This window comes from Choloepus didactylus, chromosome 15 (genome assembly GCF_015220235.1).
Source record: "Choloepus didactylus isolate mChoDid1 chromosome 15, mChoDid1.pri, whole genome shotgun sequence".
NCBI classification, from domain to species: Eukaryota; Metazoa; Chordata; class Mammalia; order Pilosa; family Megalonychidae; genus Choloepus; species Choloepus didactylus.
The window spans coordinates 57,010,257-57,026,555 of NC_051321.1; the positions used below are offsets into that span (position 1 = coordinate 57,010,257).

Sequence of the window (16,299 nt, forward strand, 5' to 3'; positions counted from 1 at the left end):
TTATATGCAGTTGAAACATTTCAAATTAAAGAAAAGTTTACAAAAGCACAAAGTTATGAAAGCAGAATGCTTGCAGTGAATTCCACATGCTTGAAAAGCACAAGATCGGTAGCAATGCTACATTAAGTCAAGCCACTATGGTATTTTTTTTCTTTCAGTGACACACATCAACTGAAAGCACTAAAAAACTTAAAAGTAAAAGTAAGACAAGAATAAGACCATGGGTGTGACAGAAAAATTGAAAATGAAAAGAAAAAAATTGTAGACATTCTGTATCTTGTCTATAAAGATCCTACCCAATAAATTTTGTTCCTTGAGGCCCAAGCTGCAGGATTCGGCTAACCAAGCTCTCACCCTCATTTACAGGGGGAGGATTGGTAGGAAGATGCAGTTTACTGAATAACATCCATGCAGCAGGAAGAGAAACGAGAAGGGGAAATTATGAACAAACTGTCTGTCATGACAGAGCCTGCCTAATTTGCACCCAAGTGCCACCTCAGAAAATGAATTAAATTTATTTTTCCTTTCTGTATTTACCATATCACAGTAGATTGTTTCCCTAAAAATTTATCTTCAAAAAGGCATGTACCCAAAGTAGCTATTTATTCCATGTGGTGATTCCAGCATTGTATTGTTTCCTAACAATGGTGCCTTGACTTCTATCGAGACTAGTCAGGCTCCATGCACTCACTAAGCAGAGAACATGCTTCTTGGTTAGTAAAATCTTTGACCAGCAAACTGAATTAAGGAAGTTATCAGTCCAATAGCTTTTCACAGAATTACAGTTTTTCAATCAAAATGGTCCAACTAAGTAGTTTCAATGGTTAACTATTTGAATTAACAAGGGTAAAAAAATCAAAGACGTGGTATGAGGGCCAAGATTAAAAGTAACAAATCCACTTACCCTAAAAATTGTGCCCCTGCAGGACCCATTTCTACCAGCCTACTGGCTAATCCCTCTCCTTCCACCATGGGGGGTGGGTTGGCCAGTTTATGTCTCTTTACCAAGCGGCAGGTGATTCGCGTGGGGGCCGTACACTTGCGTGGAGGAATGATGATTCGCATCCCATGGTGACGGCTTCCTCTCATGGAGCCACCTCGGGCATCCACCATAAAACTAACCAGAAATCTGCAGGGAGAAGACCAGAGGCCAAATCAAGGATAGAAATACACCATTTTCACTGCAGGTTTTGAAATTAATAGTTTGAAGCGACAGACAAGGCAGCTATCCTTTCCTCTCTTTAAAGATAAATTGGAAATAAATACGGTGGAGTCACATCAAACATGCATTTAATTCAGGTGCTGGGCAAAAACTGAAACAGGACAACTAATTTATGGTGGAACCTGGGCCCCTAAAGTAAATCCACCACTTTATCAGATGCTCAAATTGGAGGAATAGTGAATGTTTTAAAGTTGTAAAAAAACTGGCTATTAAAGAACTGTCATGCTTAAAAATCACCACTGTAAATGGTATTCATGGGTGGTTTAAGGAATAGTCAAGAATCACTTTATCTATAAGTGGTTTTGGCTACTTGATGACTATGGAATCCGTCTCCCCTACAAGTAAGATGAAACTCCACAGTATGTCTTCACACATATAACTCACAAATGATTGTGTTCTTAATCATACCAACACTCTATAATTTTTACTATCATGAAGCAGAACTAATGAGTAAAAGCAGAAGGTGATGAGTTTTGCTAAGGCAATTTTGATGGAAAGGGATTTAATCTTTTCAGTATAAATTTGGGCTAAAAAACTGTTTGAAATTACCTACATTACAAATAATGGTAACTTAGACTTTTTAGAAAACATTTCTAAATTACATAATGCTGCCATCGAACTTTACATTAAAGCTAATGAAGAAAAAATGCTTGTCTGCATGTAAATATGGAAATGTAAAGAAATTAATTGCATCACAGCTGCATAAGAGCCTATTGGAATTCCTCATTCCAATCACACACTTGTGGACAAAAGCCCTACATAAGTCCTCCCACTGTGGGTAAGTATTACAAAGCACTCTGGTGAGCATAAATCAGCGAGCCCAACACAAAAAGAAAGAGTGCAAGTCAGAACAGAGGAAGAGAAACGTGAATCTTTGCACTCTAATTTTCACATTTGAAAATGTGCTTTGTTACCAGAACAGCACCAAATGTTGATAATTAGAAAATTGACTGAATACTTAAAATATTTTTGGAGGGAAAAAAAAAACCCATCCATCAAAATGTTCTACCATTTGTTCATCTAAAACAGTGCTAACGTCCTGCAAGTAGACTGTAAGCCCTTGCATGGAGGAACCCTTTCCTAAGAGTGATACCTCTTGACCCTGGAAGAGTGACCTCCTCAACAAAACAAATTGGCCTGGGATCCTCACGGACAAAGGCAGTAGGAAAGGATCTGTTTTTCAGCCAGTCAGATTTTCAGCACCAATTCTGGTCATCAGCAGATTGGACATCACCTTCACACCCTTTCACTCATTTTGGATATAACCAGTTTACTTTAGATTAACTTATGTCCTACCGACTTTGAGAGACTGGGACCATAATAATATTTAAGGCAACGGGGGAAAAGACTGACCTCTCTCCAAAACCAAAAGGAAACCAAAACAAAATCTCCTCCCTAGTCAAAGACAAAGGTACTTGATAACTAGGACAAAATGAATTTTTTCCAATGCTAGATGATACCAGGCTCACTTGAAATTGTTTTGGAATGCCTTTACATATACATATACCCATACGTATACACACATACATATATATGGAAAATTAACAACTGCCTTAACTCAGTAATGAAGGCAAAATCTGATGTTCCCCAGCATTAAAAATGAAATCCTAATTGGGAATAATAAAGAACGTATTAAAAAGGATTCAGACAAAATCTGGGCTTGAAAATTCAGCTGTAGGAGTAAAAATAAAGACTGGAATGTTTCCACTGAGAGGGTAATGTTTACCCTGGCAACAGCTGAGTCTCAAAAATCTAGATAGTAATTTAAATCAGGTTTGTCTCATTCACTACCTGACTGGCAGTGCTGAGCACAGTGCCCACACATAGCAAAAGCAAGCACACATTCAGTATTTATTGAGTGAGCTGATGAACAAAAACTATTTTGCTAATCATGCTTAGAAACTGCCTAGGTCAGACTTGGTTACTAATACTAAAAAAAAACAACCAGCTTGTTGCTGAGCAGTTTGAAGGTAGTGTAAGAAGGTTATTAGCATTGATATAAAAATATCCCAGCTATGAAGAATATCAGAAATAAATGGAAAAACACTAAGATGATTTTAACAACAAACTGGAAGACTCTTTCTCTATGTTCTGCTTAGCACCTAGTGTATAGTTGCTGCTCATTAATGATCATTTATTGTTCTGAGGTTTTCAAGTTTACAGTGCCAACAAACTAGGGAAAGGTGGAAGTATTTGACAAGCAGGATAGTAGGTCCTATTACTCCATAACATTATAAAATACAGTAATTTGTTTTCCAAACTCATATATTCTGTGCAAAATAAAATTTCATGCAATATAACTTATAGAAACGAATTAAAAAGTGATGTTTAATCCTATTTGCACCTTATTAATATTTAAACAACAGCATGATCTCTACAAATGATTCTCGAGTTAACACACAAATATTTCTAGCTTTAGGAATAGAGGATGACAAATGCTGATACACACAGACACTGACACAATCTAATTGTGGGAAAAATTCACATAAACTAAAAATACAAAAGGATGGTTCACATAAAGGACACAGTTATCACCTTGAATCATACTGAGGAAGTGGAGAAGAATAGCTGCAAAATAATTTAAAAAGCAAATGGGAAAAATTAATGTAAGATAATTAGAAGCAAGCAACAGAAAATGTCAATGATAAGCAAAGGAAAAATAAAAACCATCAGAAAATGAAACCGAGGCATTTAGCATTTGTGGGACAACCTGGAAAAATATTTGCTTTATGTGGCTATATTCACTACTCCATAGGCCTGGCATTAGTGAAATATTTCCAAATACATGCCAAGTCGACATTATTTTCCTTTTCAAAGAAGCCCACACTAGCTGCCCTTAATTTTGCCTTACTGCACATGTCTACTGTCTTCAATAAGTTCAAAAGAAGGGGAAGATAATTTACATATACAAACACTTCACTATCTCTGATAAAAGGGAAAGTTTATATCTGATTTTATTATCTTTTCCTTCCTCAACTTCTCAGTTTACTAAATCAAACCCTAGTACTTTTCTTTCATATGCAGAGAGTACAGTGAGGGTTCTAGGTCTTTGTAACTCATTGGCAATTCACCAAGCTTGAATCAAAGAATTCTTCAGCATTTCTGCCCACTGAATTGTATCCTTATCAGTTTATATTTTCCTCCTCAAATCTGTTTTTTTTTTTTAACCTTAGCAATTCTGGACTCATATACATCTAATATAAATTAATATTTTAAGCAGTTTAAAAATTAGTATTCACTATAATAATTAAAGGATTTTCTAATCGAGGTCAAGGAATACAATGTTAATGACTCAAAGACTCAAAACTCAACATGTAGTTTATGGTTTATAAAGTACTTTCGTGTAAATTATCTCCATTTGAATGATATTGAAGTGATGTGGGGCCTTTGGTGTTGTTTTTTTATGTTGTGGTGTCAAGATGCCACAAATCTGTAATGTTACTTTAAGTAATCAGCAGAGTCCTCTGAGCCTGAGATTTCTCATCTGTAAAATGGGGACAATGAGTAATACCTATCTCAGAGTGTCATTTTAAAGTCCAAATAAATACTAAATAACACAATACATGTAAAAAAGCACAATGTCGAGTACATAAAAAGCATTAGGTAAGGGTTAGCTAGTCCAATTTATTTTAATTAGAAACAGCAGAAAACACTTTATAAAATATATAAGGCACTTTATGAATGTTAATTACTACCTTTTCAAATTCCAAATTAATCTGCCCTTGCCCTGAATCACAACCAATTTATGGCCTAATTGCCAATGTGAGAGGCAATAATACCTTGAGATTTTCATCATTTCAATGGATTGTTTCTATTCCTTTTGTATGGATATTAATTATCCCACAAGTAAAGAATCCAACATCTAAAATACTTCATCAGTTTAGTAGTCAAGGCAGTTCTCCTTTTAGCCTGCAGCCTCAAATTTTGCTGACCAATGGGGCAGCAATGAGGAGGTCTGTTTGATGTGGTTTTTACTATTGCACTTTTGGAGTACATAATTTCTACCTTTTTCTAAGTAAATTTCTTTCTTTCTGTTTTTATAATTGCAATTTAATCCAAAGTAAGTAAAATTTTATTTCAGGAATGCAGTACGTACCAACTGTGACCGGAAGTTTCCAAGTGCATATTTTCTTTTTAAAGGGAAAATCACAGAAAACAAATCCTTTGTCAAATCAAAGATCAGTATCACATGGGAGAAGATGAGACACTAGAGCTCACTAATTTTTTTTTTTTTACTACTTATTTTTAAAAACTAAACCTTTAAGTGAAATTTTATCATCAGAAGCAAAGCACAAAAGTAATCAAACAGGGAGCAACAGAAATACCTAAAAATTTGATTTTATTGGAAAGGAAATGAGATACCCAGAAACAAAATTTCATTTGAATAGTAAAATTAAGAGAAATTACTTTTTTTTTCCCTGTGATGGAAAATTAAAGACCTAGAAGACATACCAGAATAGCTAGGAAATTTCACCTCAACAAATAATCTGATTCATTTCCTTTCTAACACTGTGCTTTTACCAATAAAAATATTTAGGCATATTTGCTTAGGAAAAAAAAAAATCTCTTTACTAATGATTTACAAATACATGTCACAAATACATATACTCACTAATGAAGTCCTTTCAAAGATCAGTATTTCATACATATAAAGTTTATCAATTTGAATTTATAGCTGTAAATAATAATGCAATGTTAATTTAATAGTATAAAGGAAAAATGAAATTAGGGTGACTTACCCAGAATGAACAGGACTTGAGACAAGATTGACATTGTCCAAGGTGTCTGCAGCCCAGCTGTAATGTCTAAGAGAATCTGAATCAAATTCCCTTGTGAATGTTAGATGCTGAAAAATAAAAGAGTATATTGCATCAACAACCCACACAAGACTTTGAATCTACAAAATATATCTGAATTTCTCTACAATTCCAGATCTCCTAACATTCAAAATACGCAATTTTTAAATCCTTCTCCATGAATGTCTACATTAAGTCTGAGTACAAGAAAGTTAAAAAATAAAGTCTTTGATACACTGTGTTCTTTCAATCTTGTAAGAAAGCACTCTGGGTAATTTGCATGGCAAAAGGAATATCACAGAAGTAATTTCCAACCATGATTTTAAGCACTTCAACACATCTCCAAATTACTCCTGTAACAGTTGTAAAATTCTTTCTCAGTCCTCAAAATAAAAATAATTCAATCTTCATGACTTCTGTTCCCAAGTGGGATAGTGGCTAGCAGTAGTCTAGTGCTTCTGCAAAGGAAGACAGATAAAATATGGCAATCATGTCTGAATGCAGCCGGCAGCAGCTGAGGCATCAAGAACTAGAGTTAATTAGGGAGAGGAGAAGATCTTAAAGGGTAAAGCCGACTTTTTGTTGCCATTTTTAACTTGGGGGGCATTTGTCAACTATCAATGCAAGCAGAATTTGGGCTGTGGACCTACAGGGGCCACTGCTGGGAAACAGAAACCAGGAGAGTTCTGGTGGAGATTTGGGTAACCTCAAGCACCCTACTGTTTTCTGCTAAGAACATTTGCTGAATTTTGAGGCTGTGCAAAACAGGAAGCTAAAAACCTAATCAGAAAATTCCTGAAAAGTGGAGGGGAACTCTTCAGCAGTTTCATGAGAAAAAGTGTGGGACTCGTAAGGGGGTGGGGGGCCTGAAGATCACCCCAGGATTCCAAATAAGGACTCCGAAGAACCAAGGACAAAGCACAGGTAGTCTGAGCTTTACCAGAGTGGCAAACCAGCCTCATTTCAGTAAAACCTTGATTGGATTAAAATGATCAGCAGCCTCTATCTGCCTAGCAAAGGAAGGGTGAATCCTCTCTGGAGGAGTATCTCATCACCAAGTATCTCAACAATTTTTTTTAATATATTATGCCCAATACTAATCAACAATTGCTGAGCATGGCTAGACCACATTAATGAAAATGAAAACAAAAAGTTCAGACATTACAAATAGACTCCCAGGTCACCTAAATATTGAGGTAAGCTAACAAGAACATTACAGTAAATATGACCAGTATGTTTAAGAAAATAGAGGAAAAGAGAGAAAATATATTAAAAGGTGGAGAACTCAACAGGGCCCTGGAATATATCTAAGAAAGAAACTAATAAGCATTTGTTCAGTTCTCAATAGAATGTCAATTCTGAACTAAACACAATAGAAAACAAGGTTAGTAAATTGAAACAAGTCAATGGAAAAATATACAAAATGAAGCATAGACAAAAAAAATGGAAAACACAGAAAACATCATGAGACCTGTGGAATACAGCAAAACATTTTTAAATATGTGTAATTGGACTCCTAGAAGTTGGAGAGAGAAAGAGGATAATGCAGAAACTATGTTTCAATACACGATTGCTGAGAACATTCCAAATCTGAGGAAAGATGTCATCCCATAGATTTTTTTTAAAAATCAAGCTCAATTTCTGCCCTAATGATCTGCTTGCTACCAAAAACCCAGTAAAAATGGCAGTCAAGTATTTAAATGAACACACACACACACACACACGCACACACACACACACACAAGGAGAAAAGACATCAGCAGGAAAACAAAGGATTGGTTGAAAGTCTGTTTAAAAAGTGATGACTTTCATAATCCATTGTCTACTTCCATATGAGTAGCCAAATAATTGCCACCCCCCCTAAGCCTTAGCAGCAGACTGGAGATGTATTTTCCAAGGGAGTTAAAAATATCTCAGATCTGAGGGATGATAGTACAGTTGAAGACAGAGGCACCATACTGAAGACGGGGATTAATTGAAAGCATACATACTAAATGTTCAGACCCCCAGCCTTCTTCCCTTACTGGCCCTAGAACACAGACATCTAGGGGCAGAGCCTTCAGGCAGAATTTGGGGAAAGTTTTCTCTGGGGATTCTGATCTGCCAATTGGGATTTCCCAGTGAAGAGTCCCAGCCTTACCGTTCAGTGGAAATCATGGATGACAAGCCAAATACCATGCAGAGAGCATCCAGAGAGCATATTAGTGAGCAGATAACCAAGAATCACTAGACAGTTAAGAAAGGCATCTAATGAAAAACAGAAAGAATTAACAAGCAAACAGAACAAAAGTCATTTTTGAGGAAACAGAATTTTCAGGAGGAAGAAAACTTAATATTCATTAATATACTCATAGAGGGCTAAGATCTTTTTATATCTGTAAAACAACAAAAAACAAAAAACAAAAAACCTCAAGTAAAAAGAACTCTTAGAAAATAACAAAGCTAGCATCAGAGTTAAAGAAAAAAAAAAACAAAACTCCTGGGAAATAGAGGAAAACTTTAAAAAATAGAAAACAGAAGAGAAAATATAAGACAGCAGAGGACCAGTTTAGGAGGTCCAACTCTCAACACACTCCAAAAAAAAAAAAAAAAAAAAAAAAAGAGAAGTTCTAGAAAGAGAAAAAGAGAAGAAATCAAAGAAACAACTCAAGAAATTTTCCCAGAGTTCAAAGCGTGCATTTCCAGAGTGAAAGGAGCCACTAGGTGACCAGCATCACGGATGAATGTGGACCCTACAATGGTACATCATGAAATTCCAGAACTTGGAGTCAACAACAAATCCTAAAAGCACAGACAGAGCAACAATGGGCACAGATGGCAGACTTCCATCAGACTCTTCAACAGCAAAAACAGAAGTTAAAGGCAATGGAACAATCCTTTCAATGTTATAAAAGCATGCCAGTTGGGATATATTATGTCCCCCAAGAAAAAGCCACCATCTTTTAACCCAGTCTCGTGGGATATTGAGATTAGGTTGTTTCCATGGAGATGTGACCCACCCAACTGTGAGTGACACCTTTGGTTAGAATGTGACCTCGGATTGAATGTTTCCATGGAGGTGTGGCCCCACCCATTCAGCACGGGCCTTGATTGGTTCACTGGAGTCTTATAAAAGCTCACAAAACAGAAGGACCTCAGAGCTGCATCTGAGACAGACATTTTGAAGATGGCTGTTGGAAGCTGATGCAGACCTTTTGGAGAACACCATACTGAAACACAATCTGGGAGGAAGCAGATGCCAGCCACGTGCCTTCCCAACTAACAGAGGTTTTCCAGATGCCAATGGTCTTTCTCCAGGGAAGGTACCCTATTGTAGATGCCTTACCTTGGACACTTTATGGCCTCAAGACTATAACTTTGTAACCAAATAAACCCCCTTTATAAAAGCCAATCCATTTCTGGTATTTTGCAAAACAGCAGCATAAGCAAACCATAACAAAAAGGAAATGATTTTCAACCTGGAATTTTATAACCATCTAAACCAAAAAACAAGAGGGAAGATAGAATTAAGACATTTTCAGATATATTTAATTTCAAAAATATTTTTCTCCTGAACTCTCTTAAGGAAACTATTGGAAAATGTACTCCACCAAAATGTAGGACTAAACCAAGAAAAAGGAAGACACAGGATCCCATACCAGAGAGAAAACAAAAGGAATCTTCAAGGTAATGACGAAGAGAACCTCAAGAGGACGTCTGTTCAGTGGGTCTAAAAGGAACTTGACAAGTAAGAAAGCTCTAGGAGAGACGACTTAAGTAAATGAAGCTGATAGAACACCTAGTGGGTGTGAACACATTGAGAGAGGTTTTGCACAACTGGGGGAAAGTTTGTGGGAGATATGTAAAGAAAACACCAAGCAAATTAAAAATCTCCAGAGAAAACAAAATATTGTGCCAAAAAGGAACAGCAATCATAATACACTTTACATCTGTGAACAGCATTTCATAGACATAATATAAACACAGGTACAACCAAAACAGAAGCGTTTTGAGGAAAAGGGGGGGAGGAATGGGAAATGTATGTGGTTGGAGAGGGGAGATATGAAAAAATTTAAGCTTCATCTTCCATTTTGGGAAGCCAATAAATAATGCCTGAAATGGAGGAAAGAACCCAACAAGGAGCAACATATACATATGATTTAGGGACATTGAAGCAAGTGATAAGAAAGTCATCGCTATGCGTTTTAAGCAGTTGTACCCAGAAAGGAAAAATTGCATGCTGAAGGTATGGGGATTCTGTTTCGTTTTTTTTTCTGACAAGTATGTCTTGTAAGAATGATATGATTTTTTATATGTATAACTTTGAAAATAAAACCTATTACTCTAAATTACAAAGTTTTTGAAAATTGAAATCAATTTTTTCTACATGTATTTACATGGTCCTGTGTTGTTTTATGGAGGCTATGTTAATGATATTATTGAATAATGATCTGTAGTAAGTTTGTCCTCATTACATTATCTCCGTCTCCTCCAAGGTTACCCACATTACCGTCCTGCTTGACTGAAATCAAATTGAAAAGAATTTTTAGAATGCTTACGTGCAAGCCACTATCCTGCTGAGGTTCAAGGAAAATATAAACATGAATACAGAACATTTTTTTTCTGCATTCAACAAGAGAGGAAGCATTCAGTGGATGGGTGTGTAATTAATGGTGTTAATAAAAGTCTACAGAACAAAGGTCCTATCCCCCAAAATGCTTCAGATAGTTTCCACATTCTGTACAGGTTTATCAAAGAGAGGATGTAGGTCTTAGTCTGACCTCATTTACCAATTACTTATACTGGTTTATGGAAACCCCACCAACCAACCAACTTTCAGAGTAGGACAAAATATTTACGATAAAGTGGGTTGGTACTGCTCACTAGTTCTTTTTTTTTGTAAACTATAATTCCTACATTTGGAGACATGATATCATATTTCACAATGGACCCACTTTTTAAAAAGTTCTGGTAAATAAATAATATCACACCTCTGTGGTACTTACAATAAATTATTTACCTTTGCTACTCTTAGAAACTGGTGACATTAATTACTGAACCAATGAATTATACCACCCAAAAAGGTATCACCACCAACATTAATATTTATTGAGGCAGGAAGTGTGCCAGCATGCTGGGATTCCACATCCCTCTGAGTCCTTTCTTAACTCCTTTACTCTCCTCACAACTCTCTGCTGCTCTTGAAGCTTTGTATAAAGTAAATGAACAAATGCCTAAACTTGATCAAAACAATGGGCTATAGTCCCAAACAATGTTTTTAGGTTCCAGAGTAATTCCTCTTCATGAGGTTGGATTTTTTTTCTTCTTCCCCCATGGAGGTTGCTCAGAATACAAGCAGACCTAAATTTAATAACCTTAATACAGGCAAACAAAATGCTCTTCCTACAATGTATCCATCTAAATCCAAAATAGGAAAATTCACCTGAACTTATGGTTTTATAGATAGAGACAGAATTCGTAGCTTCATTTCCAAGCTACCATCTCCAAACACTTATTTCTAAAGACTAGGGTTTACTTAAAATTGAATTGAGGAATTGGAACTATTTATTTATTTCAATAAGCAATATAAATTTCAAAATGTTTTGACATATTATTGTACATGGCACCAATGAAAAGCTTTACCTCCATTTTGTTACTGAACAAGTAGACATTTTAAATAACAATTAGGACACCACATATGATGACAGTTAAAAGAGAGAAAGTAGATCTGGCTCTTAAATTTCCCAGAGCAGGGAGGGGTGTCATGGAAAAGCTTGGCTTTGAAGTTGATTCACAAACTTGCATTTGGAAATTGCCATTGCCACTTGTGGGAAACACTTCTTTCCCACTCCTGAGTTTTCTTTCTTGGAAAGGCAATTTAATTGCCTAACTGTGGGCCTCTCTCTGCCCCTTTATATTCACTTTGGCCCTGGAAATGCAGAGTGATTTATCTGAGTGGTAGATGTGGGATGGTTGCTGGGAAGAATCTATTCAGATCCAGTCTCGTTTCTCTTGGGCTTGAGCTTGGCCGCTGAGAGCTGGCACCCTCCTCCGCTCCAGCGCTTGCTTCAGTGAGGGATATGCCTGTCTTGGGCCAGGAATGCTGGCCATGGGCGAAGTGTCTGCCTAATTTAGGGGTTCAGTTAGCAGACTTACTTGGCTCAAACACTAAGCCAGCCCTCAACCTGGCCTCCATCAGGAATAAAGCATGTACTTTCACTTTGACTTTCCCTTATCTTTACTTCTTGAAAGCCCCTTCAGAGATGCCCAAATCACTTGCTAGTTTTATGATTCTGAGCATATTTCTCAAGTTTTCTCAGCTTCAATTTCCTCATTTTCAAATTGGGGATATGGTTGAAATGGGGATTAAATGAAAATATACATCAGATGTCTGGCACCAATGCCAGCGATAGCATCGAATTATAGTAATGTCTCCTTTCATGTGTAAAGCCCCGTGAACTTTTTAAAGGACTTTCATTTATATTATCTCATTTGTTAGAATCTGGTAATTTGTGGGGAAAACACAGCAAAAACAAACAAAAATATTCCAATCCCGCACAGGGCCTTTACAGTTATATACACAGGGTGCCTGTATCAAACCAACAGCTCATTCAGTTACATTTAGTTATAAGAATCCATCTTATAAGTGCCTAGGTCTTATTTATTGACTCAAAAGTTTTCAATTTCTTTGTTAGCAACAATACCACAACTTACTGTGCATCTGCTCAATGTCAAATACTGCCTTAGGGCTTCATATTCCTTTGTTTTTTGAATCCTCATAACCCATAAGCCAAGTATGATAACAGTATACCCATTTTACAAATGAGAAAACTAAGGTTCAAAGACACTTTTAAAATTTACTGGGAAAGTAGTGTTCTCTAGTTAAAGAGAAGTCCACAGCTCTCTTTTGGCAACACATAGTTGAATCCCAGAAATGGGTGGCTTTAGTTTAGAACACTCCTTTAAGGAAAAATTCACACTGACATAAAAGACCTTTTACTCCCATGTCAAAAGTAACATGCATAAGCACACCATTTTTCATGTTGGAAGTAATGTCAAGGATACTGTTAAAATAAAAATGCACATTATTCAATAGAGTCCAAAGCCTGACTAATGATGATATCACCGTCTCCAAGAGCTTAATACTTTCCCAAAATAGTTTCTCACTACCCCTATTCATCAGACGAAAGAGGAAAGCAAGTACACACTGGCCTAAATAAGTACACACCCAAAAGTCCAAGTCTGGGAATAAAGGTCCAGCACCAAATACAGAAGCAGGGGGCAAGACAGTGTTTGCAAGCAAACAAAAGAAAGAGAATCCAATTAACACCAACGTTAGGTAATTCTCCAGGCTGCTGTCAACACCTAGTGTTGGATGACACCAATTAGGGTTCAGGACTGAAGGGGTGGGCTTCTTGTCTGCCAAGTCTGTTGCCTCTAGGAGCCTACAGAAGGTGGTCCCACAAATTAACTGGTGACCTTGACATGCTAATGCCAATGGTGCCCAGTAGACTCACAAAAACAGGTGACATGCAAAACCCAGTGCATCTAATCTGGAAAATTGTAAACATGATTTAGTTGAATAATAGCTGGATGACATAACCAGACTGGGAACCCAGGAAAGTAAAGGCTTGTCAACGATAACTTCACCCTGTGACTACAAATTGGAAAATGCCAAGGCAAAGGGAACCCATGAGGATGTTGGTTTCCCTAGACAAAGAATAAGATGATTTGGGTTTGAGTTAGTTTGCATCTCTGTGTAGCCAAGTGAATGGCAAGTAAAAACCCTCACTGAACCTCCACTTCTGCATTAGGGTAATGGGTGAATAATATTAACTGCCCTAATTCACTGTGAAATTGGAATGACCCAAGAAATACGACAGTGATTTGAAAATTCTAAGTTACTATGCAAACAAAAACAATCATCCTAATACTCCTAGATTTTTACAATTGAAGATAATTTAGTGCTTAAATTTATGTAATATTGCATCCTTCCATGTGGCACTTTAGGATAGTGTATGCCTTTTCAGACCACAGGGAGAAGCCAGAGCAGTCCACCTATTAGCTTTATGGCTTTGGGCAAGTTAAATAGCCCCTCCTAGCCCCAGCTGCTCATCTGCAAAGTAGCAGTGATAATACATATACTTAATATATATACTGTAAGTGGCTGAAAGCATGAAACGAGATGACTTCTTTAACAAAAAAAAAAAAAAAAAAAAAAAAAAAAAAGCTGCAGGTACCGCACTATGCATTATAATTATTGTGACCTACAATGGATATTGAGTGAAACGGCCAACTGGTACCCAAATAGATCACAGGTCTGTTTGAACATCCAGCATAACTGCTTGGAAACATTCTTTTAAGAAATGGCTTTGATAAAAGAAAACCTGATTCAAGCAATAAAACAAAATAATAATAAAAGTTATAGGTTTACTGTAAGGGGGAAAGCAGGTCTTTCTATTTTCTAAATTATTTCTTTTCTTGATGACAACTATCATTACCCTTAAGAATTATTTCAGACTAGAATCTACGCCATAATGAAGGCTGCTTCTCTGGAATTTCCAAATCTATTTGATTTTGAGATAATTTTTCTGTGAATTTCAACAAACGAAGGAGAGTCAAGGTCGACATGGGGGCTAAGCAAGTTGAGGCTTGAACAATTTCTCACACATCAACATCCAGTTCAAGACATCGAAACTAACTGTACCACCTTAAGCAAGTCACCATACCAACCTCTCTACCTTAAGAACAAAATCTGCAATCTTGCTGTCCAATCTGCAAGAGGTGGTGGCTGGATCACCTGGGTAATGCTGGCAAAGCACTTTGAAGAGAGAAAGCAGAGTATTAAATGTCACTAGTCACTGGTGCTTATCTTCCAGAGGACTATCTCTAGCACATCTTTAATCCCAGGCTGGCTACCTTCTGCCACCATGCATGTTTCTACAGCCCCCTTAGAAATCAGCTTTTGCAAAGGAAATAGGAAGGTTAATATGCAGGGCAAGAGAGAGAGAGGGTAAGGGTACAGGAGGAAAAACTGAATTTTGGCATAGCCAGCCTTTTGGATTAGTCTTTTCCACTACTGAGATCACTGAAAATTGCCTAGATCTTGGAAAAAAATATATAAAGGCACAGTTTCTCCTAAAGAATACTATAATCTGAACACCAATTGCTAATGTATCACATAGTAAATAGCACAATATATAACTAAATATACATTAAATCATCCTTAGCTTCAAAAAAGATGAATCCAAAGGAACAGGAATATTAGGCTGTGAGATGAATGAGAAGAAATATGGGGTGGAAGATGTGACAACCAGCCTCCGCTATGTGGCAGCTATAATGAGGTCCCCAATATTAATTACAAAATTATCTCCACAGTCAAAATTCAGCCAATACAACTTTTTACACAATACTTTGGTTAAACTCTCCATACCAGTCATTATCGAAAGCTCTACCACTCATCCCCTTAACATAAACTGTGTGGGCAAATCTGGTATAAGAGAGAGTCTGCAAAAGGAAAGCAATCGAATCTGAGAGAGGGAGCAAGGCTGGGCAGCTGCCCTATTCTTCTCTTTTCTTAGATGTCCTGCCCCTAAAATGAGAGAAGTGAAAGGAAATGGAAGGTGTTCATTCTGTACTGGTTGATTGCCAAGGGACTTCTTTTTTAAAATTTTTGCTTGAAACACAAACATTTGTTGCTTTTCTCTTCAGTCACAGCATATACTTTCCTACTATATTTAATTACACTTATTTCTGCAGATAAAGCATAAAATAATTGAACCTCAAGGCTGAACGGCACTTTAAGGTGCCAGAGGACTCTCTATGCTGCCCTTGTAAGTGTGGATGTTCATGCCAGGTTTGACCTCCACCAATAGCAAGCATTTTAGTGAGAACAGAAACGCAAATCAAACTACTTAAGACACTCCCTGCTCATAGAGCGGGGGAGATATTGAGACTATTTACTGCCTTCCACAGTTGGAAGTCTTGGGGTGGAGCTCACTTCAGGCATGGCTGGGTCCAAGGGCTCAAACGATGGAAGGGATGGTAGGGATTGTTTCTTGTCACACTGCAACCTCTCACTTACAAGGCAGGCTCCCTCCTCTTGGTAACTCCCAGCAGCTTCAGCCTTACATCAGCTTTACAGCTTGGCAATCTCAGTGGTCTTTCCCTTTCCAAAAAGGCTATATGCACCTCCAATTTGAGTCTCATTAGACTGGCATAGATTACACTTTTCACCTTAATCACTGTACTACAAGAAAAGGAATGCTCTGACTGGCCAGACCTGGGCACCATCCTTGGGAT

The 16,299-nt window shown here is 37.1% G+C and overlaps 1 protein-coding gene across 17 annotated transcripts in view; it reads right to left on the bottom strand.

Annotated features, from left to right (window-relative positions):
- The window catches only part of ANK3 (ankyrin 3), a 516,597-nt gene that overhangs the window by 80,240 nt on the left and 420,058 nt on the right, over positions 1–16,299 (bottom strand). For all 17 annotated transcript variants that reach the window (XM_037804170.1, XM_037804174.1, XM_037804175.1 and 14 more), the window contains 2 exons: positions 5,962–6,068; positions 905–1,129 (listed from right to left, as the gene is read on the bottom strand). In XM_037804170.1, coding sequence (XP_037660098.1) covers positions 905–1,129; positions 5,962–6,068 — 332 coding nt within the window. The remainder of the gene's footprint in view (positions 1–904; positions 1,130–5,961; positions 6,069–16,299) is intronic.